General features: G+C 39.6%; 1 protein-coding gene across 2 annotated transcripts in view; it reads right to left on the reverse strand.

The window, feature by feature from the left end:
- Positions 1 to 27,702, reverse strand: part of RTN4IP1 (reticulon 4 interacting protein 1) — a 56,206-nt gene that overhangs the window by 11,437 nt on the left and 17,067 nt on the right. For both annotated transcript variants that reach the window (XM_049898342.1, XM_049898341.1), the window contains exons 5-8: positions 24,567 to 24,615; positions 19,017 to 19,153; positions 14,472 to 14,655; positions 8,145 to 8,237 (exon numbers count right to left, since the gene is read on the reverse strand). In XM_049898342.1, the coding sequence (XP_049754299.1) occupies positions 8,145 to 8,237; positions 14,472 to 14,655; positions 19,017 to 19,153; positions 24,567 to 24,615 (463 nt within the window). The remainder of the gene's footprint in view (positions 1 to 8,144; positions 8,238 to 14,471; positions 14,656 to 19,016; positions 19,154 to 24,566; positions 24,616 to 27,702) is intronic.

Genomic DNA, 27,702 nt, shown 5'->3' on the forward strand with positions numbered 1-27,702 from the left:
GTAGTCATAGATCTTCCATATGGAGAGGAAGACAAAGAGATATAAGAAATAAAAGTTAGGTTTAAACTTAGAAAAACATGGGTAAATATTAAGGTAACCATAAAGGAGACTAACTATCCTAAACATCAAAATAAAATACAAGAAAAAAAATAGACGCAGCAAAAACAAAATTAACAATGACGAATAAGAGGAAAAGGCAATATATAAACCACTCAGCACAAAAAATGAAATGTGAAAAAGAAACCCTCAACACACAAAAAAAGACATAAAAATGACACCACTAAACTCATACCTATCTGTAATTACGCTGAATGTTAATGAACTAAACGCACTGATAAAGAGACAGAAAGTGGCAGAATGGATTAAAAAAACACGATCCGTCTATATGCTGCCTACAAGAGACATAACGGAGACTTAGAGACACACCTTAGACTTAGAGACACAAACTAAAACTCAAAGGATGGAAAAAAATGTATCAAGCAAACAACAATCAAAAAAGAGCAGGAGTGGCAATATTAATTTCTGACAAAATAGACTTCAAAGTTAAATCCACCACAAAGCATAAGGAAGGACACTATAATGACTAAAGGGACAATATGCCAGGAGGATATAACGATATTAACTATTTATGCACCCAGTGACAGGGCTGCAAGATACATAAAACACACTTTAACAGCATTGAAGAGTGAGATAGACAGCTCCACAATTATAGTAGGAGACTTCAACTCACCACTTTCGGTGAAGGATAGGACATCCAGAAAGAAGCTCCATAAAGACACTGAAGATCTAAATGCCACAATCAACCAACTCGACCTCATAGACACACAGAAATCTCCACCCAACAGCAGCCAAGTATACTTTCTTTCTTTTCTAGTGCACAAGAAACATTCTCTAAATAGACCACATATTAGGTCATAAAGCAAGCCTTAGCAGAATCCAAAACATCGAAATATTACAAAGCATCTTCTTTACCATAAGGCCGTAAAAGTGGAAATCAATAACAGAAAAAGCAGGGGAAAAAAATCAAACACTTGGAAACTGAACAATACCCTGCTCAAAAAAGACTGGATTATAGAAGACATTAAGGATGGAATAAGGAAATTCATAGAATCTAAAGAGAATGTAAGCACTTTCTATCAGAACCTTTGGGACACAGTGAAAGCAGCACTCAGAGGTCAATTTACATCAATAAACGCACACATAAAAAAAGAAGAAAGGGCCAAAATCAAAGAATTACCCCCGCAACTTGAACAAATAGAAAGAGAGCAACAAAAGAAACCCTCAAGCACCAGAAGAAAACAAATGATAAAAATTAGAGAACTAAATGAAATAGAAAACAGAAAAACAATTGAAAGAATTAACAAGACCAAAAGCTGTTTTTTTTTGAAAAACTCAACAAAATTGATAAACCACTGGCCAAACTGACAAAAGAAAAGCAGGAGAGGAAGCAAGTAACCTGAATAAGAAATGAGATGTGCAATATTACAACAGACCCAACTAAAATGAAAAGAATTCTATCAGATTACTATAAAAAATTGTACTCTAACAAATTTGAAAACCTAGAAGAAATGGATGAATTCCTGGAAACACACTACCTACCTAAACTAATACAAACAGGGGTAGAACAACTAAATAGACCCATAACAAAGAAGAGATTGAAAAGGTAATCAAAAAACTCCCAACAAAAAAAAAGCCCCGGCCCTGACGGCTTCACTGCAGAGTTCTAATAAACTTTCAGAGAAGAGTTAACACCACTACTACTAAAGGTTTTTCAGAGCATAGAAAAGGATGAAATACTCCCAAACTCATTCTAGGAAGCCAGCATATCCCTGATACCAAAGCCAGGTAAAAGCACCACAAAAAAAGAAAATTACATACCTATATCCCTCATGAACTTAGATGTAAAAATCCTCAAGAAAATTCTAGCCAATAGAATTCAACAACATATCAAAAAAAAATAATACACCATGACCAAGTGGGATTCATACCAGGTATGCAGGGATGGTTCAACATTAGAAAAACAATCAATGCAATCCGTCATATAAATAAAAGACAAGAACCACATGATTTTATCAATTGATGCAGAAAAGGCATTTGACAAAGTTCAACCAACACCCACTCATGATAAAAACTCTCAGCAAAATAGGAATAGAAGGAAAATTCCTCAACATAATAAAGGGCATTTATACAAAGCCAATAGCCAACATCATCCTAAATGGAGAGAGTCTGAAAGCATTCCCCTTGAGACTGGGAACCAGTCAAGGATGCCTTTTATCACCACTCTTATTCAACATTGTGCTGGAGGTCCTAGCCAGAGCAATTAGGCTAGATAAAGAAATAATAGGCATCCAGATTGGTAAGGATGAAGTCAAAGTATCTGTATTTGCAGATGACATGATCTTATACACAGAAAACCCTAAAGAATCCTCAAGAAAACTACTGAAACTAATAGAAGAGTTCAGCAGAGTATCAGGAAACAAGATAAACATACAAAAATCAGTCGGATTCCTCTACACCAACAAAAAGAACATCGAAGAGGAAATCACCAAATCAATACCATTTACAGTAGCCACCAAGAAGATAAAACACTTAGGAATAAATCTTACCAGAGATGTAAAAGACTTATACAAAGAAAACTACAGTACGCTTCTGCAAGAAACCAAAAGAGACTTACATAAGTGGAAAAACATACCTTGCTCATGGATAGGAAGACTTAACATTGTAAAAATGTCTATTCTACCAAAAGCCATCTATAGATACAATGTAATTCCGATCCCAAACTCCAACGACATTTTTTAATGAAATGGAGAAATAAATCACCAACTTCATATGGAAGGGAAAGAGGCCCCGGATAAGTAAAGCATTACTGAAAAGGAAAAACAAAGTGTGAGGCCTCACTCTACCTGATTTTAGAACCTATTATTTTATACTGCCACAGTAGTCAAAACTGCCTGGTACTAGTACAACAACAGATACATAGACCAATGGAACAGAATTGAGAATCCAGACATAAATCCATCCACATATGAGCAGCTGATATTTGACGAAGTCCCGAACTAGTTAAATAGGGAAAAGACAGTGTTTTTAACAAATGGTACTGGCATAACCGGATATCCATCTGCAAATAAATGAAACAAGACCAATACCTCACACCATGCACAAAAACTAACTCAAAATGGATCAAAGACCTAAATATAAAATCTAAAACGACAAAGATCATGGAAGAAAAAATAGGGACAATGCTAGGAGCCCTAATACATGGCATAAACAGTATGAGATACACTGCTAACAATGCAGAAGAGAAACCAGGTAACTGGGAGCTCCTAAAAATCAAACACCTATGCTCACCCAAAGACTTCACCAAAAGAGTAAAAAGATTACCTACAGACTGGAAAAAAGTTTTTAGCTATGACATTTCCAATCAGCATCTGATCTCTAAAATCTACATGATGCTGCAAAAACTCAACTACAAAAAGGCAAATAACCCAATTAAAAAATGGGCAAAGGATATGAACACTTCAATAAGAAGACATTCAAGTGGCTAACAGATACATGAGGAAATGCTCATGATCATTAGTCATTAGAGAAATGCAAATCAAGACTACAATGAGATTCTATCTCACTTCAACAAGGCTGGCATTAATCTAAAAAACACAAAATAATAAATGTTGGAGAGATTTTGGAGAGACGGGAACACTTATACGAAGCTGGAGGGAACGTAAAATGGTACAACCACTTTGGAAATCTATTTGGCGCTTCCTTAAAAGACTAGAAATAAAACTACCATATGATCCAGCAATCCTACTCCTTGGAATATTTCCTAGAGAAATAAGAACAGATATATGCACACCCATGTTCACTGTAGCACTGTTTACAATCGCAAAAAGATGGAAGCAACCAAGGTTCCCACCAACAGATGAATGGATAAATAAACTATGGTATATTCACACAATGGAATATTATGCATCGATAAAGAACAATGATGAATCTGTGAAACATTTCATAACATGGAGGAATCTGGAAGGCATTATGCTGAGTGAAATTAGTCAGTTGCAAAAGGACAAATATTGTATAAGATCACTATTATAAGAACTGGAGAAATAGTTGAAACAGAGAAGAGAATATTCTTTGATGGTTACAAGATGTGGGAGGGAAGGAGGGAGGGAGCAGGGTTTTCGCTAATTAGATAGTAGATAGTAGATAAGAACTATTTTAGGTGAAGGGAAAGACAACACACAATATAAGAGAGGTCAGCACAACTGGACTAAACCAAAAGCAAAGAAGTTTCCTGAATAAACCAAACAATTTGAAGGCCAGCATAGCAGGGGCAGGGGTTTGGGGACCATGGTTTCAGGGGACATCTAAGTCAACTGGCAAAATAAAATCTATTAAGAAAACATTCTGCATCACACTTTCGAGAGTGGCATCTGGGGTCTTAAATGCTAGCAAGCAGCCATCTAAGATGCATCAATTGGTCTCAACCCACCTGGACCAAAGGAGGATGAAGAACATCAAAGACACAGGGTAATTACGAGCCCAAGTGACAGAAAAGGCCACATAAACCAGAGACTCCATCCGCCTAAGACCGGAAGAACTAGATGGTGCCCGGCTATAATCGATGACTGCGCTGACAGGGAACACAACAGAGAACCCCTGAGGGAGCAGACGAGCAGTGGGATGCACACCCCAAATTCTTGGAAGAAGACCAGACTTAATGGTCTCACTGAGACTAGAATGACCCCAGAGGTCATGGTCCCCACACCTTCTGTTTGCCCAAGACAGGCACTATTCCTAAAGCTAACTCTTCAGACAGGGATTGGACTGGACTATGAGATATACAATGATACTGGTGAAGAATGAGCTTCTTGGATCAAGTAGACACATGAGACTATGGTGACATCTCCTGTCTGAAGGGGAGATGAGAGGGTAGAGGGGGTCAGAAGCTGCCCGAATAGTGTAGGGAAGGAGTGTGCTGTCTCATTAGGGGGAGAGCAATTAGGAGTATATAGCAAGGTGTTTATAAATTTTTGTATGAGAGTCCAACTTGATTTGTAAACTTTCACTTGATGCACAACAAAAATTAAAAATAATAATACTCATTTGGATTCCAATAATCTGGATACTTCAAAGCCAGATTCCATTTTTACTAGGACAGTTTAAGACACAAGTGGCCAGTGTCAGGTTTCCTCCATAGTCCCAGAAGCAATTCTCTAATGAAGTAAAACAGGCAAGAGGGCAAGACAATAAATAAAGACAGAACGGGGCTAGAAGGTAAGCCACAAGAGCAGTTCCAGACACTAAACATACAAGTTAGGATTCCTAAAAAGTGGCTATTTAAAATCCCATCAAAATTATAAATGCACATATCTTTTGATACAGCAATTCCACTTCTAGAAGTAGAAATGGATATACTCACAATTAGGTACATAACCCAAGTAATAGGTTATTTATTCACTGAAACATTATCAGTATGGAACTATGAAGTAGTTTTTAACAAAAAAAGAGGAAGCCTTTTATATCCTGCTATGGAACAAAGTCTAAGATATACTAGAATGAAGGAAAGAAGGGAGGGAGGGAGAGAGGAATAAAGGGAGGGACTGAGGGACGGAAGGACAGAGGAAGGAAGGAAGGAAATTTATGTACATAACTTCCCCCCTATTGATACACAGAACATCTTTGGAATACCGAAGAAACTAGTAACATTGGTTGCCTGGGGCAATGAGAATCTTAGTGATGGGTCAGGGTTTCAAAGATTTAACTATATACCCTTTCCTATATTTGGGATTTCAAACTTTGTGAATGTACTATCTGTTCAAAAACTTAAACTAAAGGTATTTTGAAAGAGTTAGCTTTGTTGGTTGAGGCCCTTACAGTGTCAAAATTCTCTTCAACAACTTGAGTTCTTCTATCAGAGACCTGATAATCAGATTTACTAAGCGCTTAGCCTAAGCTTGGAAAAATTTAAACGTCCTTGTCCAATTTAGCAAATCTGCACCTACTACACTATATGTAAAGAAGATCTGTTGTGTTATCCTTTCCAGGCTCCCAGTGTAAACAGGCAATGACCTCTTACCAAAGACTGAACAACCTTCTCCTAGGGGAAGCAGTGGCCTGATAGGACACCCCAGCTGACTTCATTGTGGTGTCCAGTTTCACATACCAGCTTCCACAAACCCAGAGCCCTTCACCAGCATAAGTGACTCCAGAGCCCAAATAGCCATGGTCAGGAGAGGGGAGAATCACTCACCCTCCTTCAAGGACACTTCAGGACATCTTTATTTTTATTGTGTCCTCTTTCAGCTATTCTATTAGTTATCTGCCAAAATTAATAGGTAGATATATACAAGCCATCTTTCTTCTCTGTTGGGTAAATAGTAATTTCCAGGTAGAGACACAATTACAGTATTTTGAATACAAAGGAGCAATGATAAGCATGTGGACAGCCTGTAGCAGACATGAGGACAAGCACAATCACTGGTGTACTCCTGGAGGACAGAACTCTCTAATAATGGGGATCCAACCTCATGAAGCACTTGTGTAGAACTATGGGCCAAATTACTTGATGAGAGTTCATTCTTTCTTCCTAGAAATAAAAGAAGCTTCCCTGTGGGGTGTGACACGAACCCTCCAGAGAGGCACTCATTTACAGTCACAATAAGTCTCAGCCCTTTTCAACCCAGTACAGATCAACACTTACAGGGGGTCTGAGAAAAGGCGTGCAAACTCAGAACCAAAAAATTTGGGAAACAGTAACAGACTATCTTTTATTATATAGTTACTTGGCTATCATGAAAAAAGTACACTAAATGCACAAAAATGAACCAGTAGTTCCTAAAAACAACCTTTTCGGAAACTGAAAATGGAGAGATGAAATGGGATAGCAAGGGGCAAGTGCTGGCAGAATAAAGCCCACCCCCAGGGGCTCTTTCCAAGTGGTTCAGCATAGATCATGCAATGGTGACAACGGCCCTGCTCCAAGCCCTTTCCCTGCCCATTGCAAAATGACAAGAACAAGGCAACTTAAGCTAAAGTCCCTCAATCAGCCTCAAGCACTAGGAATGCAGCTGAATGGTGGAGAGGGAAAGGCAAAGGCAAAGGGCAGAGAGTCAGGAGGTGTGAGTCTGGTTCCACTTCTGCAAACTTGAGCCTGTTCCTTTATCTCTTTGAGCCAATTTTCTCATCTATAAAATGAGAAATCAGGTAGGATGACCTCAAGCAACCCTCTAAGATATGTAAGATTTGTTGCCCTATAATTCCACGTAAGACCATAAATATCACTGACAGAATATGAGTTCACTTTCTAGGTTATCCCTCCAGAGGTAGAATGTCACGGCAGTTAAGGCCACATAAGAACATAAATGACCAGGCAGTAGATGAGAAGTCATTCAACCCCCAGCAGCCCTGAAGGGCCTTATGACATCCAAAAAAGGACGGCCAGACGATAAGCAACCATCCCTTCCCCACACAGTCCACTGCAGGACAGACACGAGTAGGCACAGAATACCAACCAGTGACTTCACCCGTATCAATCCTCATCCATGCCCTGGCCATTGACTCTGTGAAACATGCCATTTATTCAATTTTACTACACTAGCCTGGGAATCGGGAGACTGGGGACCCGACCCTGGTCCCCCCTTTGTCGGGATTTAGATTCCAGTGTTTGTTCCCCCTGTTCCTGTAGAAATCTGCTTACCTCCAGAGCAGCCTCACCTTCTGACTAAAGAAGCTCCAAAAGCTAATGTAAACTCCCAAAAGCATTCCCACCTTCGTAACCACAGATCTCCTTTGTGTAGAAACTTCCTTCTTTCCAAGACCATTACCAAAGTATAAGCAGCCGACTCGTGGATCCCCGCTCTGCCACCATCTAACCAAGCATCCTTGGGAAAATCACCTAACCTCTCTGGGCCTGCCTCTTTATCTATAAACCAAGGGGGGTGGACCAGATGGTATATGCTCTTTTTCATATGCAGCAGTCTGTCTATGATTCCCATGGAGAACCAAAAATACAGCACTTAAATTTGGCCATGTGAGGCAGTATATAAATTGGACAAGCCTACCTCTGGAGAGCTCCTGTTGACTAGGGTTGGTGGGCAGGCCACTGAGCATTAAAAGGGTCCTCTAGCAATACAAAGGGCTGCACGTACCTTTCCCGCATCCACCAGTTCTGCAATTAAGTCTAGACATGGACCACTGGCCATGAAAAAGGCCCAGCGATAATGGACTCCTTGCCAGAAATGCTAAAAAGAAGAAAACAAAAAATGTCAAATACAGGAAAGGAAAAAGCATTTTCTGGGTGACTAAAACAGACAAACAATTTCCCATTTCACACTGATATAGTGGGTTATATCCCTAGTACCTTACATAACTGACAGACAGCGAATGCTCCATAAGTGCTTAATAAATAAATGAATGAACAAAGACATACCTACGTGAATGCAGGCTTCTTCACCAAGCTGTGACTGATAAGCAAGTGAGCACAAGAATGCTCTCCTTAAAATGATATTCTAATAGTGTTACTTACAGAACTTATTCTCCAGAAGAAATTAGGAGCTAATCTACTAGGCTTTCCCTATCAAAGTTTAAATGAAGCCCAGAGCCACAGGAAAAGACATTTTTAACAAATTTAAGAATGCCTTGGGGATAGTAAGACACCAAAATGTGATATTCTCAGATAAGAAATCCAATCACATCTTTTTTTCCTGGCTGTGACAGAAATAAGACAGCTTTCAGGGAAAAACAAAGTGTAGAACTCCTTACGGGTCATGGCTGGGTCTTCCCCAAATCAGCTATGGTAAGTTTCAAGTCACCCAATTTGTTATGGGACAAAGCCTCCCCAAAGATGAGCAAAAATCTTACACCAAGAAGGTTCAGAACCACCCTACTGCCATTGTTGTTGTTAGCTGCCATACAGTTGGCCCCTGACTCATAGAGATCCCTGTACAATGGAACGGAACACTGTTCGGTCCTGTCCATCTCCATGATTGGTTGCAAATGGACCACTGTGATCCCTAGTGTTTTCACCAACAGATTTTCGGAAGCATATAGCCAGGCATTTCTTCCTAGTCCATCATAGTCGGGAAGCGTCACTAAAACCTGTTCAGCATCATAGCAACATGCAATCCACCACTGACAGACGTGGTGGCTGCAAATGAGGTGCACTGGCCAGGAATCAAACCCAGGTCTCCTGCATAAAAGGTAAGAATTCAAATGCTGAATCACCACTGCCCCCACTCTACCCCCATACCCATTTTTAACTATTATTCTTTATGTTGAAGGTAGGGTGGATCATTATAGAAACAAGTGAGCTTAGGTTTGCCATTTCCTGCCCAACCAAACTTTGGGATCATCTTGACCCACCCAAATGATATTGTTCCTAAGGTCATCTCAATGTTTTATTGTCCCTAAGGTCATCTCAATGACCTACCCAACCAAACTTTGTCAGATGGGAGCTATCCAGAGGTAGTACGGGGTTAGCCAGTGCCATGCTACCTCCCTTCCCAACCCCCACCCACACTGACTGCTAGGTCAGCATCGAGTTCTTTGCTCACCCTCTGCCCCACAATCCCTCAGCCATGATACAAGCTACGCTGATAGCACGAAGCTGACAAGTGCAATGGAACTCACTTGCTAGTCTAGCTCAGCCACTTACTAGTTGTGTTATTTTGGGCAAACTACCTCTTTCAGCCTATTTCCTAGACTGCAGAATGGTGATACCACCACCTACTTCACAGTTGCTGAAAGCATTAAATGAGAATGTATGTACAATGCCTGACACATACAAAGTACTCAATAAGTATTTGTCCAGTGCTGAGAGTAAAGCTTATGGAGGATAAACTGGGGTAGTACCAAATCAGCATTTAAGAATGTAGAAAAGAAGAGAAAAATGAGCTGTTGTCTAGGCCAGAGCTTCCACACTGGTCTGCCAAGAATGGTTTACTGGTTGAGTGTCCCTACAATTTATTGTCTAACTGGGAATAATAAAATTAAAGAAGGCACCATTAATAGTTACCCCAGGACAACAGATGCAAACAGAGACAGGTTCACCCCAGAGCAGGTATGACAAGGTATTGATTCCCCTCAGCCCTCAGGGTAGAAAGGTAAAGCCTAGACTGGTGTAAGTCTCCAGGTAGGTTGCTCTTGGTCCAAAACAGCCTCATTGTACTATTCAAATACCACCATTTTCTATGTGCATCACAGCATGAAAGAGGTTGGTCCAGGTTAATCGAAGCAATTAACTTGAAAAAAAAAATCTGTTTGAAGGCTGATGGAGCTAGCTATATACCAGAAGCACTGGAAGCGTTCCAAGCTTACAGTGGGCCCAGTCCCACAGAAGGCCTGTCCATGTGCTCCTCCCTGAGGTCTGGCCTCACAGACCACAACATTCTGGTAACTGTTTAGAGTACTAAGAAGGAATAGAAATGGTCACAACTGCTACATCTATAATTCTTTACAGCACGTTGCCCCGTAAAGTGAAACTTTGGGCCTGCAACAGCAAAATTTTTATATTCTGCTGTAAGGGGTGTATGGTTTTTTTTTTTTTTTCTTCCAGGCCATTATGGGAGAGAAAATAAACTGAAGCAAGTGGAAGAGTCTGTAGTATCACAATGAGGCTTTAACTGGCAACATTCTCAGAAAGACATCAGAAACTACTTAAAAGGTTTTCACGTGAGACTACCACTATCATCTTTCAAGCTGGGGGAAAGAGAAAATGAAGAGAGCTGTGCCTTTGTCATCTCAGAGGACAACTCTGAAGGTTAGCTGGTAAGAGGGCTCAGTGGAGTACAAACCGAGAAATCTTACAGAAAATTTAGACTTACATTTTAAGGCACTTGGAAAATCTGGGTTTTGTGAAAAGAGAAGGAAGACAAAGGGCAGCTAAGGTTCCCTTCACCACAAAGCACCCTGTAGCCACTGTTTCTGGCTGGCACCTGAACCAAATTAAAATATAGAACACCAGAGTGCAGTGGTTGGTTTGTCCATCTCTATCACCTACACATATTTCATACAAATTGAGTTGTGGTCTCCTCTCTCACAGCTCTTCTTCTTCTTCTCTTTTTAACCTCTAAGCCATTTAGTGAATACACAGTATTCAAGACACTGAAATTCTAAATTTCACCACAAGAGACCCCAAATTAATTTCCAGAACAAAACAGAAGATGAACATTAACTACCAAGCCAATCACCTCACAAATGTGTGTCAGTGTTGGCTGGGTCAACAGTGACTCACAACATTTTTCCACTGAGGAACCTCCTACTGCCTTTTTCCTGAGGCTGAAATATTTTGTGTAATTAGAAAAATACAATTTATCTGTATTATTTTGTTCTACCACCTATTTCATTTCAATAATTCGGATTTTAAACCAATGATCAAGAATTACCAACAGCTGATAACATGAAATTATATAAACCCCTGTCACAATTGTGATAACAGGCTAAGTAGCGAGCATAGACCCTGCTATCAGCCTTATAACTAGGGCTGGCTTGTTCTAGTCTCTAAGGCCCACCATACACTGAATGTGTTCAGTTGGGCAATACAGCTCCATGCGACACTGGTAACAGTGGCCCCAGTAACAATCAGGCTGACCAATCAAGGCCCAGAAACTCCCAAAATGCCATCAATAGCTAGAGTTCTGATTCACATGGGGTATGCAGTGTTAGCACAAGTTGATAAAATTCCAGCAGAGGCATGACTGTCCTATTAGCCTTTGTAGACATATGTGTGTTAAACCTGGTGAAACAGAGAAAGGGCCATAAGGTATAGGCGAGAAGAAAGCAGAAGGTATCCCAGATAGAATCAAAAGAGGTAACAATGACTGATAATAAAGCTAACATTTAATAAGAGTTTTTTATGTACTAGGCATTATGCCAAGTTCTTCACATGGATTATCTTGTTTAACCCATACGATGATACAATAGATGTATTATTAGTCTAAAAACAAAAGGAAAAAATGACGTAAAACTAACAGAAGATTTCAAAGAGCAGCTCGAGAAGACAAAGTAAAGTATTATAATGGCATACCCAAAGAGCTGGAGATAGAAAATCAAAAGGGAAGAACATGCTCAGCATTTCTCAAGCTGAAAGAAGTGAAGAAAAACTCAAGCCTGGAGTTGCAATACTGAAGAATTCTATGGGAAAAATATTAAACAATGCAGGAAGCATCAAAAAAAGATAGAAGGAATACACAGAGTCATTATACCAAAAAGAATTGGTTCAACCATTTCAAGAGGTAGCACGTGACCATGAACCGATGGTACCGAAGGAAGAAGTCCAAGCTGCACAGAAGGCACTGGCGAGAAACAAGGTTCCAGGAGTTGACAAAATATCGAGATGTTTCAACAAATGGATGCAGCACTGGAAGAGCTCACTTGTCTATGCCAAGAAACTTGGAAGACAGCTTCCTGGTCAACCAACTGGAAGAGATCCATATCTATGCCTATTCCCAAGAAAGGCAATCCAACCGAACGCGGAAATTACCGAACTGTATCATTAATGTCACATGTAAGCAAAATTTTGCTGAAGATCATTCAAAAGTGGCTGCAGCAGTATATCGACAGGAAACTGCCAGAAATTCAAGCCGGATTCAGAAGAGGATGTGGAACCAGGGATATCATTGCTGATGTCAGACGGATCCTGGCTGAAAGCAGAGAAAACCAGAAGGACGTTTACCTGTGTTTTATTGACTATGCAAAAGCATTCGATTGTGTGGATCATAACAAATTACGGATAACATTGCAAGGAATGGGAATGCTGGAACACTTAATTGTGCTCATGAGGAGCCTGTTCATAGATCAAGAGGCAGAACAAGGGGATACTGATTGGTTTAAAGTCAGGAAAGGTGTGCGTCAGGGTTATACCCTTTCACCATACCTATTCAAGCTGTATGCTGAGCAAATAATCCGAGAACAGAGCATCAGGATTGGAGGAAGACTCACTAACAGCCTGTGTTATGCAGATGACACAACCTTGCTTGCTGAAAGTGAAGAGAACTTGAAGGACTTACTGAAGTAGATCAAAGACCGCAGACTTCAGTATGGATTATACCTCAACATAAAGAAAAAAAAGTCCTCACAACTGGACCAATAAGCAACACCATGATAAACAGAGAAAAGACTGAAATTGTCAAGGATTTCATTTTACTTGGATCCACAATCTACACCCATGGAAGTAGGAGTTAAGAAATCAAAAGATGCATTGCACTGGGCAAATCTGCTACAAAGGACCTCTTTAAAGTGTTGAAAAGCAAAGATGTCACCTTGAAGACTAAGGTGCACCTGACCCAAACCATGGTATTTTCAGTCGCATCATAGGCATGCGAAAGCTGGACAATCAATTAAGGAAGGCCAAAGAATTGATGTCTTTGAATTATGGTGTTGGCAAAGAATATTGAATATATCATGGACTGCCAAAAGAATGAACAAGTCTGTCTTGGAAGAAGTACGATTAGAATGCTCCTTAGAAGCAAGGATGGTGAGACTGTGTCTACATACTTTGGACATGTTGTCAGGAGGGACCAGTCCCTGCAGAAGGACATCATGCTTGGTAAGGTACAAGGTCAGCGAACAAGAGGAAGACCCTCAACAAGATGGATTGACACACTGGCTGCAACAAAGGATAATAACGATTACGAGCATGGCGCAGGATCAGGCAGTGTTTTGTTCTGTGGTATGTAGAGTCAATACAAGTCAGAACCTACTCGATGGCACCTAACAACAACAACAATTATTAGTCTACTTTTATAGGTACGATGATTAAGGTTATGTGTTAACTTGGCTATGATTCTCAGTGGTTTGGCAGATATTATGAAATTGTCCTCCATTTTGTGATCTGATGTGAGCAGCCAATCAGTTGAAAGGGGAGCTTCCTTGGGGGTGTGGCCTACATCTAATATATATGGATGTTCTGGCAAAGCTTGCACTCTGTCGATCCCGTATCCAACTGGTCATCTTCTGACCTCTGGTTCCTGGGGCATGAGCCAGCAGCCTGTCATCTGATTTACCAATTTTGGTATTCACCAGCTCTTGCAACCCTGTGAGCCAACAGCCTGCCTTATGGCCTGCCGATTTTGGGTTTGTCAACCCCTGCAGCCACATGAGTCAGGAGAAGCCTAATGCCTGACCCATGGATTTGGGACTTGCTAGCCTCCACAACTGTATGAGCCATTTCCTTGAAATAAATATCTGTGTGTGTGTGTGTGTGTGTGTGTGTGTATACTGGTTTTGCCCCTCTGGAGAACCCAACCTAAGACATTAGGTGAAGACAGTGAGGCTTAGAGATGTTAAGTTACATACACAGGTTCACACCGGTACTAAATAGAGGCCAGAATCTGAGTCCAGTTAGTGTGACTTCAGGTCCATGCCTGCAGTCACTGGCCATGCTGTTTCCATAGGCAGAGAAACTGGCTAGGTGGCAAACCAATTTCCAGAAGCATAGACATGTGCTTGCTCCCCTCAACCAAGACTCTCCTTCCTACCTTTAATGCCTTAGAGCCCACGGTGACTCCAGTCTGCAACATGCCATCTGCTATGCCCAGTCGGTCCATGTTCAGGAGGAAAGGAGTCACCAAAGTCACATACGTGGCTCCTGACCATTTCTTGAGAAAATTTAGAGCCCATGTTTCAGTAGATCCACCAACATTATCGAGGATAAAATCAAACCTGAGGAGAAAGAACAAAAAACAAAACATCCTACTCAGTCTTTATACAAGCTCTGATCTCTCTTCACTCTCATTGTCAGATGACTACAGGGTTTAATTTCAGTGACAGCTCACAAATCGCCCTGCACCATGCTATCCAACACAGGCATGAAAATAAAAGAAAAATACATACTCAGTCACTGGTTCTCTGGCTTTTCTCCAAGGTAAGTCAAATATTACTGTTTTTGTCTTATCATAAAATCGTATTTTCCAATACTTTAAGAATGGCTTAAGCAAGTAGTTTCAAACCAAGGGTGATTTTGCACCCTCCCCAGGGGACACATTAGGCAATGTCTAGAGACACTTTCGGTTGTCACAACCAGCAGGGAGTGGGAGGGTGTTACTGGCATCTCAAGGGGGTAGAAGCCAGAGATGATGCTAAACATACTACAAAACACAGAACAGCACCCTACAACCAAAACAACTATCCAGTTCAAAATGTTAATAGTTAAGAAACCAAGGATGCCAAGGTGAAGAAACATCGACTTAAGCTTTGCAGAAAACTACAAAGATATCCATCTAATTAAAGTCAAAGTATTCTTTAGTATACATATATACCTGAAAGTATATAAGGCTTTCACTCTGCAGTGAAGTACTTAAGATGGCCCTTCTAGCCATGCATGGTCTTGTGACTTCTACAAAATGATTGGGTTGGACTACGCAAATAAGGTGTATGGTACCCCTGTAGGGGTGGGGCCATGCAAATAAGGTGGATGGAACCTTAACGAGAGGATTGGTCAGTTTTGCCTGCTAGGCTTAAAAAGAGAGCCAATCCCAGAGCAGAGGGGGGAATCCTCACTATCACCAAGAAAAAAAGCCAGGAGTGGAGCACATCCTTTGTACCCATGGTCCCTGTGCTGAGAACCTCTTAGATACAGGAGACAGAGACAGAGAGAGCTGTAACACTGGAGATGGCACAAGATGGCAAGAAGCAGTGAGAGAAAAATGGTGGCAGCAGAACCAGGAGACCGGCTTGAGACGGTGTGGTGGGCTTCCTGGCCCACAGAGTGAGGCAGCTACAGTGGATGTGCTGACTCATGGAACGAGAGAGCTGAGCGCTTTTGGGCTAAGCATTACTGGTAAAGCAGGGTGCCTCTGGCTACTACTGACAGAGCTAAACAGCTCTGTAACACTTGGGGCAGGGGGTGGAGTGTAACAGTAGAGCAGGGCCTAAGGGGCCGAAGGACCAAGAGGTCAAGGGCCCGAGAGAGGCCTGCCTATGGGCACAGCTGAGAAGAAGCTTTCCTAATCAAAGAACTATATCCTGAGTCGTCCCTGATCCTGAACTGTAACCTGTCACTTCCCTAATAAAAAAAAAAAAAAAATCCCATTAATTGTGAGTCCTGTCTGTGAGTTCTGTGTGGCCACTGCAACAAATTATCAAACCCCGCAGAGAAGAATATGCCATAGAAGGGACAGCTGGTGTCAGAATCGGTAAGAAGGCTGGAGGGCAGAGGTATGGCTAGCCTCCAGCTCATAGCAATCAGCCTCGGGCTGATGCTGGTGATTCTCTTCCCCTTCTGAAGTTAGATGAGGTCAGACGCTGCTGCCATGCCATTTTTTACATACTCACAAGAATGGTTTACTATTCCCTCCACAGTCAGAACTGCTTATAGAATTCAACCTCTTCACCTTCTTGAATCTTCTCCTGTATTTTGGTTCTATGTACACCATCAGAAAAAGGCATAAAAAAAAAAATCAACAGCCAAGCTGCCCCCAGTCTTCAATCCTGCTCTATCATGCCAAAAATCCAGTTATAATGAAGTCCACAGGAACTGACAGATATTCAACTCCTTAAATCCAATCTAAAATTGCTATAATCACTGTATTCTACTTAAAGGGGATAAAAGCCCAATAAAGCTTTTAAATACTTTTCATGACAAAGATCTACTTAGAGAATGCATGCTTATAAATTAAGCAAATTAATAGATGAATTCCTTTTTGGTAAATCCTTCTTCACCTTCCAAATTCATCTGGATGAAATCAAACATCAAAGCTTCTAAAAACAGTTTTGGCTAACTTGGTGGATCTTGAGTCTTTCATGGGACTAAAATAAGGGCAAATACAAATTGGAGAATATGAAACTCAGAAGAATGACCTTATTACATAACTATTCTCATTGTTAAAGTTTCTATTTCATTCCAAAAATATGAATAAACTAATATGGGGATACCTAATTTAAAGAAGAATTATGGGCAGCTTGGTATTGTGGAACAGGCACAGCCTGAAAAAGAAATCCAAGACCAGGTTGTAGATCCAGCTCTTCCACTATGATTAGTTGAAAGACCTTGAGTATGCAAAGTCTCATAAATCCTCTGCACCTCATTTCCTCAACTGTAACATGATATGGTTGGACTGAAGGATTTCAAAGCCCCTTCCACCCAGATATGCCTCAGAAGAAAGGCCTGGCAACCTACATCTGAAAAACCAGCCATTGAAAACCCTGCGGTGAGCAGTTCTACTCTGACACACATGGGGTCGCCACAGTCAGAGTTTGCTCAACAGCAACTGATTTGGTCCTGCTCTAAAAAACGTCCAAAAAAGCTGCTGCTATTTGGAAGGAGAAAGAAATTTATTCCACCTGGAGGCCAAATTCCAGGCAGAAGTTATAAAGATCAATTTTAACTAAGGCTGTCAAAAAAAAAAAAAAAAAAAGGCCTGAATGAATTTTAAGGTAGTGAGGTCCCCCTCCTGCTGGAACAGGTCAAGCAGAAGGAATATGACCATTTGCCGAGGAGGGTTGGAAGGCTAAACTGAATGTCCTCCAGCCTTCCATCTGTCAAGTTCTCCTGTTCTCTGGTAACAAATTCCACACATGTATAAAACCTAAGGCAGATAGAGGGAGGTGGGTTGGGGCTTTAGTCTCATGCTGCTATTCCTAGAAGTATCAGAAGCTAAGAGATCAACCTAAACTACCACCGTCTACAAGCCTGATCTTGGAGACCTGTCATGTCTTCACTTTCACAAGGCCCAGAGGGACCTAGGTCCCCCCACACACCAGGGTAGTGTTATTCCTTAAAAATGCCAAAGGTGTTCTTGCCATGGGGCCTTCATATTTGCTGTTATCTCCACCTGGAACAATTGTTCTCTTTTATTTCCTCAATTAATTAAATAAATACATGCCAAGCACTGTTCTTCTAGGTGGTAAGGATACAGCAGTAAGCCAGAAAGAAAAAAAAAAAAAAAAAAAAAAACCCATTCTCATGGCTTGCTCCTTCACATCACTGAGGCCTCTACTCAAAGGTCAACTCCTCAGAGAGACATTCTTTAACCACCTCTCCCAATCACTGGTTATCCCTTTTCTCTACATCAGTTTTCTTCAGAGCCCTTATCACTCAACACCTCCCCAACTAGAATATAAGCTCCATGGAAGCGGGGTTTTGTCTTATTCACCTCTGTATCCCCGTGTTTAAAACAGTGCCTGGCACGAGTAGATGTTCCATAAAGAGTTGCTTCAGTAATGAGTTGGCTAGCTGTTCTGAATGCACTGTCATACTACTGTGGGGATTTGGTGGTGCTGGCTGAGAAAGACTAGGCAGAGCCAGGTGGGGGTTCCTGTTTTCTTTTATTACCCATGAAAATATAGTTCTGTTCAAGGTGGGCAAGAGTAATTGGCATCTGAAAATTAATCAACAAATGGAAAACCTTTGAATTAGAAGCAGTAAAATAGCTCTCCAAATACTCCTCAGTTGTCCTCTCAGCTTCAGTTTCTGTCTTGGCTAGATGAAGACCAGATTAATAGGCATCCCCTTCTATTTCTGTTCTGAGCCATAGTCAGGATCAAGGGGGCCTGAGAGAATTCCTGAATCTGTTCTATTCAGTACACATTAGGCTAAACCACAGCCTTCAGACATTCAGACACAATGAGAACATCCAGTGTTCTCATTACCAATATTTACACTTTGTTTCTCTTAAGCCTTTACTAAGCTGAAACACTGAAAGCATGCTTAGTGCTAACCAGGTATTTTCATGCATTGCTCTACATACTTCTATAGTGACAGACGCCATGAAATAGAACACATTTCCAATGTTGCCTTCAGACCTCTTATAAATCAGCAATAAATAAAAGTAAGTTAAGTTAAAATTAGCAAATGACTGTATAAGCAAAATATCTTCCATAATACTTATCATATTATTGTGCTATACTAACACCTGGAATTAAAACAAAAACCAACCTAAATGACTTTGAATGACATGGTATGCTTTTATAGATTCTTCTCTAAGAGCCCGACACGACTGTAAGGCCACCAAGCCATCTCAGGTCTTCATTATCAGCTGCCCTTGTTCTCACCCTCCTGGTGTGAACATTGTGCTAGTACGTACGGTTTCATGGACTTCAACTGCTCTTCCACGTTTCCAGATTTGTAATCAATTGTATCATCTGCCCCAAGCTTCCTTACAAGCTCATTGGCATCCTGAGAGCACACTGCTGTCACATGAGCACCCCATGCTTTCACTACCTGCCAAAAAGACAAAGGAGAGGGAAAGTGGGACAACTGTACTTTTTAAAAAATAGCTGGCACCATGTATACATATTGTCAGCTTAATCTCTAGAGAATTTTAAGTGCTTTGTATTAAGAAGAATTATAGGAAGCCATCTGTCAGAGACCAGTAAAAATGATTAAACTTTAGTTCACCAAGAAAATCCCAAGAAATAAATCTGATTTTCCCTGACCAAGATAGTCAGTCACTATGTTGTCATGAAGTTATAATCAATCCACTTAGAGAAGGGTGGTGATCTCACCAGTATCAGAAAAAACAACAGTCAACAATCTCAAATTCAGTGCTTTCAATGATGACAAACATAGATGGCATTAAAAAAAAAAGTCACATGTCCTTTGGAAAATGACTATTTTAATGTGTCAAAAGCATAAAAATGAAGCATCCTTTTACTTACATCTCCAAAAACCAAACCCACTGCTGTTGAGTCTACTCCAACTCATAGTGACCCAAAGGACAGAGCAGAACTGCTCCATAGGGTTTCCAAGGAGTGCCTGGTGGGTTCGAACTACCGATCTTTTGGTTAGCAACCGTAGCTCTTAACTGCTACGCTACTGGGGTTTCCTCTACATCTCCCCAGTAGCGTAGTAGTTAAGAGCCTCTGAATCAAATAGTGTATCAAAGTTATCAGTTATCAGGTACTACACGATAAGTAAACAAGGTGCATTTAAAAAGAGGAAGAAAATACAGCTATTTTATTTTTTAAAAATGTGGATCAGGTCCTCTCCTTTAGAGTAAGAAGACCTAAACAAATGGTTCCCAGGATTACAGATGCACATAACTTATATTTTAAAATAATAAGGAATAAAACAAAAAAAAAAACAAACCCATTGCCATCAAGCTGATTCTGGCTCATAGTGACCCTACAGGACAGAGAAGAAGTGCCCTACAGGGCTTCCAAGGCTGTAATCTTTACAGAAGCAGACTGCCACATCCTTCTCCCACACAGTGGCAAAGCTTAACCACTGTGCCACCAGAGCTCCTTAATAAGGAATAACTAGATATAAATAAAAAGCAGAACTTATAATGTTATTCAGATTAAGTATCCAGAAGGCACCCTGCTCCAAAAATTGCTACGACTCTTTTCTATAATGCCAATTTCACAGAATTAAAAGGAGCTGTTCTCATCCTAATTTGAGAATAGCTACTTAACATTCACCAAGAAATTTTTGTACTGATAGTTACAGGTAATAACAGACCAGCAAACAGCTCAGCCTTGTCCTGAGTATCACTCTTCTGACCTTCCTTAATATAAGTTACAAAGATTCACCAGAATGTAAGGGATCTGTGTTTGTTTTGTTCATTGCTGAATCCCCACTCCTAGATACTCATAGGTGCTAAATAAATATCTGTTAAACACAGAAAACAAATGAAGGATTTTAAAGCCACTCATAATCTTATATCATTTCTCACTCTTAAAAAAGCAATATTGGCCAAGGGTTTATACCCTAGAAATTTGAGGGGAATCAAAACATTTGGGAGGGATATCATCTCCAAGTTATGTCTATGAGCTAAAAACAAACACCCACTGCCATTGAGTCAATTCTGACTAATGAAACATCCAATAGGGTTTCCAAGGCTGTAATCCCTAAGGAAGCAGACTGCCAGATCTTTCTCCCAGGAGCAGCTGGTGGGTTCAACCCACCGACCTTTTCTGGTTAGCAGCCGAGCACTTAATCATTGCACCACCAGGGCTCCTTAAAAACAAAGACATTTGAGTATAATGACATGTTGCTTTCAATAACAAGTCGCAAATCAAATCCAAATATGAGAAGAATATAATCTAAGATGAATAGCTCACTTATGACCATCCTTTCTCTCTCTCTCTCTCTCTCTCTCTCTCACACACACACACACAAACACACACACACACGGAGCCCTGGTGGCATAGTGGTTAACAGACCAGCTGCTAACCAAACGGTGAGCAGTTCAAATCCAGCTGATCCTTGGAAACCCTACGGAGCAATTCTGCTCTGTCCTCTAAGGTTACTGTTGAGTCGGAGACGACTCGACGGTACCTAACAACAACATATATACATATACATACACACACACACACACACACACACATATATATATGAAACTGTCAAGGAAATATAGAAATTATACTCTAAGCATCTATATTTCCTTAAACAGTACTAAACCATCAAGAAGAATCTGTCGCATGTTGAAAAAGTTGTGATTATTCTTTCAAGTATCAGTTTTTCTTTTCCCACTTAGAATTCACTAGTATCTTTGAACATTACTAAAAGGCTTTAAAAATAGATTTAGTTTTTAAAACATTTTTATTGTAAAATACAAATATAAAAAAATGCCTATAAGGCAGACATCCAGATCAACTAATAGAACACTGGTAGCTAGTCCATAAGCTCATATATGTGCCCTGTCCCAATGCATTGCCCCCCCATAAGTCATCATTATCCTGATTTTTATAGTAATCACCTCCCTACATTTGAAAAAATAGTTTTATCATCCAAATATCCATTCCCTAGATACTATAGTTTAGTCTTGATCATTTTTAAAGTTTGACATTTTTTTAAAGCCTGTTTTAAACTATAGGCTCCTTTTCTATCCCTTTCACTTTCTTATAATTTATCTGTGGAAGAACATGCGCCACTTGATCTGTAGTTTCCCACAGTCTGGAATTGCTGATTGCACATTCAGGGGCAATTCGACATGTTGTTCTGTCCTCTGTATTTCCTGCAGATTGGCAGATGGACCTAGAAACTGTTTCAGATTCAGGTTTGATCCTGTTAGCATGATTATGAATAGCGTCCTGTAAAGCTATAGGAGGCACATCACGTCTGCTTATTGCTCTTATAGTGACCTAACTGGCTGTGGATGCTTAATACCCATATCTGTTTATTGGGGTTGCAAAATGGTGATATTCTATCTTTTCTTTTTTCATTTAGTAGTTGGAATACTTTCATAAAAAAATACTTTCCTTCATATACTATTTGGTTATTCAGTGGTACAGTTCATACAGAAAAGGCAGGGAAAATGTTTAGTTCTTTTCCTTTATTTATGAGTTTACAAAATAATAAATTGGTTCCCTATAATCTTCCAAAAATGACCACTTAAAAAAAAAGCCTTCATGAATTCCTGCATCTAAATATATTTAAAGGGCTTCATTTCAATCCATGGCCAGTATCATTACTACCGAAACTCAAAATGTCACTTTGGAATAATCTGGGATACTCCTTGGGAGCTTCTTTAAGTTAGCTCCAGTTTTTTTTGACATGATCCTACTAGTTTTTGATAGCTTCCCTACTATGTGATATATCCTAGGCTCGTCTTATACATTTTGTACCCTAGATCTGGAATCTGCCATTTCTCCAAGACCCTTATCCTTTCAGTAAGAAATGATATTTCAAGAGCTATCTCCACATACACATATACACATATATAAAATACTTCTTGAGTTCATATTGATACTTCCAATATCAATTTGAGACTATGAAGCCTTTACTTCACCTCTTTTCTATTACATCTGTCCTCCTTTCTTCCACACCTAGAATTCTGGTTCTTGAAAACACAGGGGATGAAAGGATTAGAGTATCTCATAAATACTCTTTCATTCAGTCACGTTACATATATAACAGCCTCTAAATAACAATACCAATAGCACTATCAACATGATTGCTGAAAGCATTAATTTTAACATGCTCTCCCTATTTCCCCTCTTTTAAAAAATAGTTGTATTATATCTACCTTGTCAGGGCATATGGCTAGAACACACTGTACTCTCTCCTTTTTAAGGATGCATTTAGTTTTAGCTCTACAATTAACTGTACATTTAACATTCACTGTCAGTCCTTAATTTGCTGTCTCTCTAGCCATTTTAGTTGTCTGAAGTGCATTCTCTAGCATATTCCTCATCAAGGAACCAGGAGAATAATAGTCCCCAGGCTCTTGCATGTTGATAACAGTTTATATCTGTCCTCTATACTTGTAGGTTACTTTTACTGGATATAAAATTCTTGGCTTGCTCTTTTCTTGATATCTTAAATATGTTACTCTATTTCTTTTTTCTGACATTAAAGTGTTGCTATCAAAAAAATCTGGTAATCTAATTTTACTTCTCTTGAAAGTCACAAGTTCTTGCTTTCTAGATGCCCAGAGGATTTTTTTTCCTCTAAAGACCAATAATTTTACTAGAATATATCTAAAAAAAAAAAAAGGTACTAGTTATTCTGAGTCTGTGTTCTTAGATAAGTAATGTATGTACTCATTCAGTAGGTGTTAGTTTTCGTTGTTAGCTGCCATCAAGTCTTTTTTTTGTTTGTTTGTTGTTTTTTTATTCAATAGGTAGTCTCAAATAATTTTAGGAAAATTTCTAAAATTGTAGTGGTTAGTATTTGTTCTATTCCTTTGCTTTGGTCTTCTTCTTCAGAGATTCCCATTTTCCATACATTCAAGCTTCTTTACCTATCTTCAATGTTTGATACTTTCTCTTCAATCTTTTTTAATCTCTTTATTTCTTTTGTATTTAAAAAATTTTTCCACTTACATATTCCATTTTTAGTAAGGTAATACAGCATGTGTTTATTTATTATGATCCATTTTAAGTTAATGTTTTATACTCTGTGAGGTAAGGTTCATTTTTGTTGTTGTTGTCATAGTGTTGTCATAGTGACCCTACATGCAAGACAACAAAATACTGCCTGGTCCTGCAACATCTTCACAATCATTGTTAGTTTGAGCCCACTGTTGCAGCTACTATATGAATCCATCTTGTTGAGGATTTTTTTTATATATGAATATTCAAGTGTTTCAGCAGCATTTGTTGAAAATACTCTTTACTCCATCAAATTGCCTTGACACTTTTGTCAAAAATCAATTGACCAATGATCTATCTGTCTATCCCTACACCAATTCCATACTATCTTGATTATTTTAAGACTTTATGGTAAGTCTTAAAATCAGATAGTCTAAGTCTTCAAACTGTGTTCCTGTTATTAAAAATTGTTTGGCTATTGCACTTTCAAATATATTTTAGATTAGCTTACCAATTTCTACACAAAAGCCTGCAGAAATTTTGATTAAAGATTAGCATTGGTTTTTGACATTGGTTATTTCCTATCAACTACAAATTTACATCCACCTGAACTGCCCATTGTCTTTTTCCTTAAAAGCTTTCCTGCATTTGTTATACATGACATCCATATACTCATATATTAAGCCACTAGAAAGGCTAATGCTTCCTTCTACATCAGGAAATTTTCCTCTTAAGAGAGCAAGCCAAAATTATAGTGAATTTACCACACCTACCTCTCTCTCTCGGCTTTTAAGGAAAAATCATTTGTAATATGTGATTATAAATTCATGTAAACAATAATCTTCCTCATTCACAGGATAAGGAAATTGTTTTACCTGTATAGCAAAAGTACCAACTCCACCTGAAGCACCCAGGATTAAAACACTGCAATGCAAAAGAAACCACAATCAACGAGAATCCTAAGCAGATAAATAACTGGATAAATAAAAAGGATGCTTTTTAAACATGTAACTGGCTCAAAGATAGACAATCTCAAAGAGCAAATAAAGTCATTCAGCTACCCAAGATTATATTACAAGAAGATTTTTTTCTCTTAGGTTCACCAAGAAGCTATAAATGCTTAAAGTTAGACATTCTATGAACTCTTCACAAAGGTTTTAATTTGTATTTTTTTAAGTTGTTCACATGTACTTGGTAACATCCGCCTTACAATTTTTCCGGGCTAAAATTACTATAGCTGCCTGTATAAGAGGCCATTTTCAGCAGACCCAGTTGCTGTCTAAGAAAAATCACATTCCTGGCCACATTCCTGCCAAAGTAGAATAAACTTCCTACGTTCAGACATGTCCTGTTCAAGCCCTTCAACTTTCTCATAAATAGAAATCAACCTTATCTTCAATTTGGCTTTCAGTTAAAGCAGGTGAATCTACCTATCAGCACAAGCATCGCTGTGCTCCATGTTTTTCACCATATTTATTGTCACCCTCCTGCTACTCTACATTAGGGGTGCTTAGCCTTAGTATATAGATGAGCTGGGGCTTGACCAATGATCATACAGAGGGGTTGTAAGCCCTCTGAAATTGTAAATTTCCTCAAATAACATGCAAAATTTGTTGGGATTATTCATACATGCACTGGGGAGGAGAAGGGTCTAGGCCTGCCATTAATTTCCCAAAGAAGTTTGTGACCCAAAAGAGAATCAATGTTTTACAAATGCTTACATTTTATTCTTGGAATAAACTAGGCCATCAAAGAACTGCCAACTTGGACTGCATGGGTACAGGTCCCCAGAAAACTTTTTTTATTGTACTGCACTTTGGTGTTATGCTATCAATCTAGGCTGAAGGACATTATAAAAAGTGACTTTTTAATATCTGATACTACATTAGCTAAGGAAATATTATTGAGAGAATTATTCACAAGAATTATCTTTCGGAGTGCCCAAAAAAACATTTTTCTGATGACTAAATGGTGGGAGTAGTTGTGCTTCTATTTTTTTGTCACTGTGAATTATATACCTGCTGATGATAGGTCCCTTTGATTTCGCTTCCAGAAAATACCTCTCTCTGGTGAGTACACTGGTCCTTGGAGCATGTGTTTGGTCTACAACCTTAACTCTACTTTCATTTCATTTTTCTTTATAGCTGTCTCCCTTTAGATCTTAAGTCACTGCTAAAATTTCTGAACCAGTTGTTTTTTCTGAAATTACCAGTAAATAGAATTAAAATAATTCTTCTCGCAAACTGTTCTTTCTACAAGAGTTACTTTTAATTTCACAAAATTATAAATTGTGAAGAATAAAAGAAACTTTAAAGATCAACCCCTCCTAAGTCCTTCAATGCAAAATACATTTTTACAGGCTTAAAAAACCCTGCTGCCATCAAGTCGATTCCGACTCACAGTGACCCTATAGGACAGAGTAGAACTGCCCCATACGGCTTCCAAGGAGCACCTGGTGGATTCAAACTGCCAACCTTTTGGTTAGCAGTCATAGTTCTTAACCACTACGCCACCAGGGTTTCCTTTACAGGCTTAGTGCTTCCTAAATAGAGAAAATAGCATTAAAATTGCCTCACTGGTACATCCAAAAATGAATTCACCCATAAAATACTTTACTCTCTTACTTTTGCCTATTTCTATGGAAATGCAACTAGTCAAACTCTCATTTAAGTTCTTCCACAGTCTAATCTTTATCTTAACTTTCTGACTTTTTCTCTATTTCTTGAACCAAACTCTCCACCTTAGGTACCCTGTTGCCCTGACTCTTCTCTGCAAGACCCTTGCACACTGGCCCATTCTTCTGGGCTTGAATGCCTTCACCACCTGCAAAGGCCTCCCTTCCCCTGAAGGCCCAAGTCCCAGCCTTCCTCTACTATTGAGAGAGCCCCCGTACCTGATATCTGTGTAGTACAATTGGCATTGTCAATTGTCCCATTGTTAACTTTCATGCACACATCCTGCTTTCCAAGCTATCCTACAAGCCTCGCAGACAAAGACCTCATATTATGCCCAGAACTGGGCATACTACCCTGAATTTAATAGACATCTAATCAATGTGTCTTGAATTTAAAAATAAAAATCATCCAAATCATTTTATCCTACAATCAAGGTGCTACTCGCTTCAAATGAGGGGATCCCCTGGGTATCTGAAAGACCGCAGTAAAGTTTTTTTCAGTGAAGAAAAGCTTGAAATTAATTTCTAACTCTCTCTTTGAGAATGCTAGATTAAGAGGATGCCAAACATGACTGCTTAAGGAACCAACGGAAACCCTGGTGGTGTAGTGGTTAAGTGCCACGGCTGCTAACCAAGAGGTCCGCCAGTTCGAATCCGCCAGGTGCTCCTTGGAAACTCTCTGGGGCAGTTCTACTCTGTCCTATAGGGTCGCTATGAGTCGGAATCGACTCGACGGCAGTGGGTTTGGTTTTTTTTGGTTTTAAGGAACCAACTGCCAAACACATCTCTGACCTCATTATTGTCAGTTCATCGCTTTCCTATAACTCTTGATCCAAAGTAGCCTCATTCCCCAGATGACAAAGCACAAAGGTGTTCCACAGCTGCACTTGGTAGAAGAGGGCGTGATTCTCCAATAGCAGCTTCAGTTCCTGATGCTGCCACTTGATGGCGCACCAAAGTGCACGACAGTCAGTGGGCAGGCCCTGTGAAACGCTATACTGTTAGCTTATGAAGAAGCCCTGGAGACTATCTTTCTCTGGTCCTGCAAGCGCCATGTTTTCTGCAAGTTCACTCAAGGTCCATACTTTTCTTCAAACAAAGAAAAGTCCGAAAAAGGACAGCAGGCAAAATAAATTCACATGCCAGTAAGAAGCTGGTGAGTCTTTTATGGTTTCATTACCTTCAAAGTACTTTCAGCCCAAAGGGAAAATACTGCTGTTGTAGTATCCCCTAATGGCCTTTCACTTAGTGCTACACAGTGGGAATACTTTTCTTCTGGCTTGCTGTAAATGGTCATACTATGTATTCAAACCTCATTAAAGTAGAGATCTACATGT

This window comes from Elephas maximus, chromosome 1, assembly GCF_024166365.1.
Source record: "Elephas maximus indicus isolate mEleMax1 chromosome 1, mEleMax1 primary haplotype, whole genome shotgun sequence".
NCBI lineage: Eukaryota > Metazoa > Chordata > Mammalia > Proboscidea > Elephantidae > Elephas > Elephas maximus.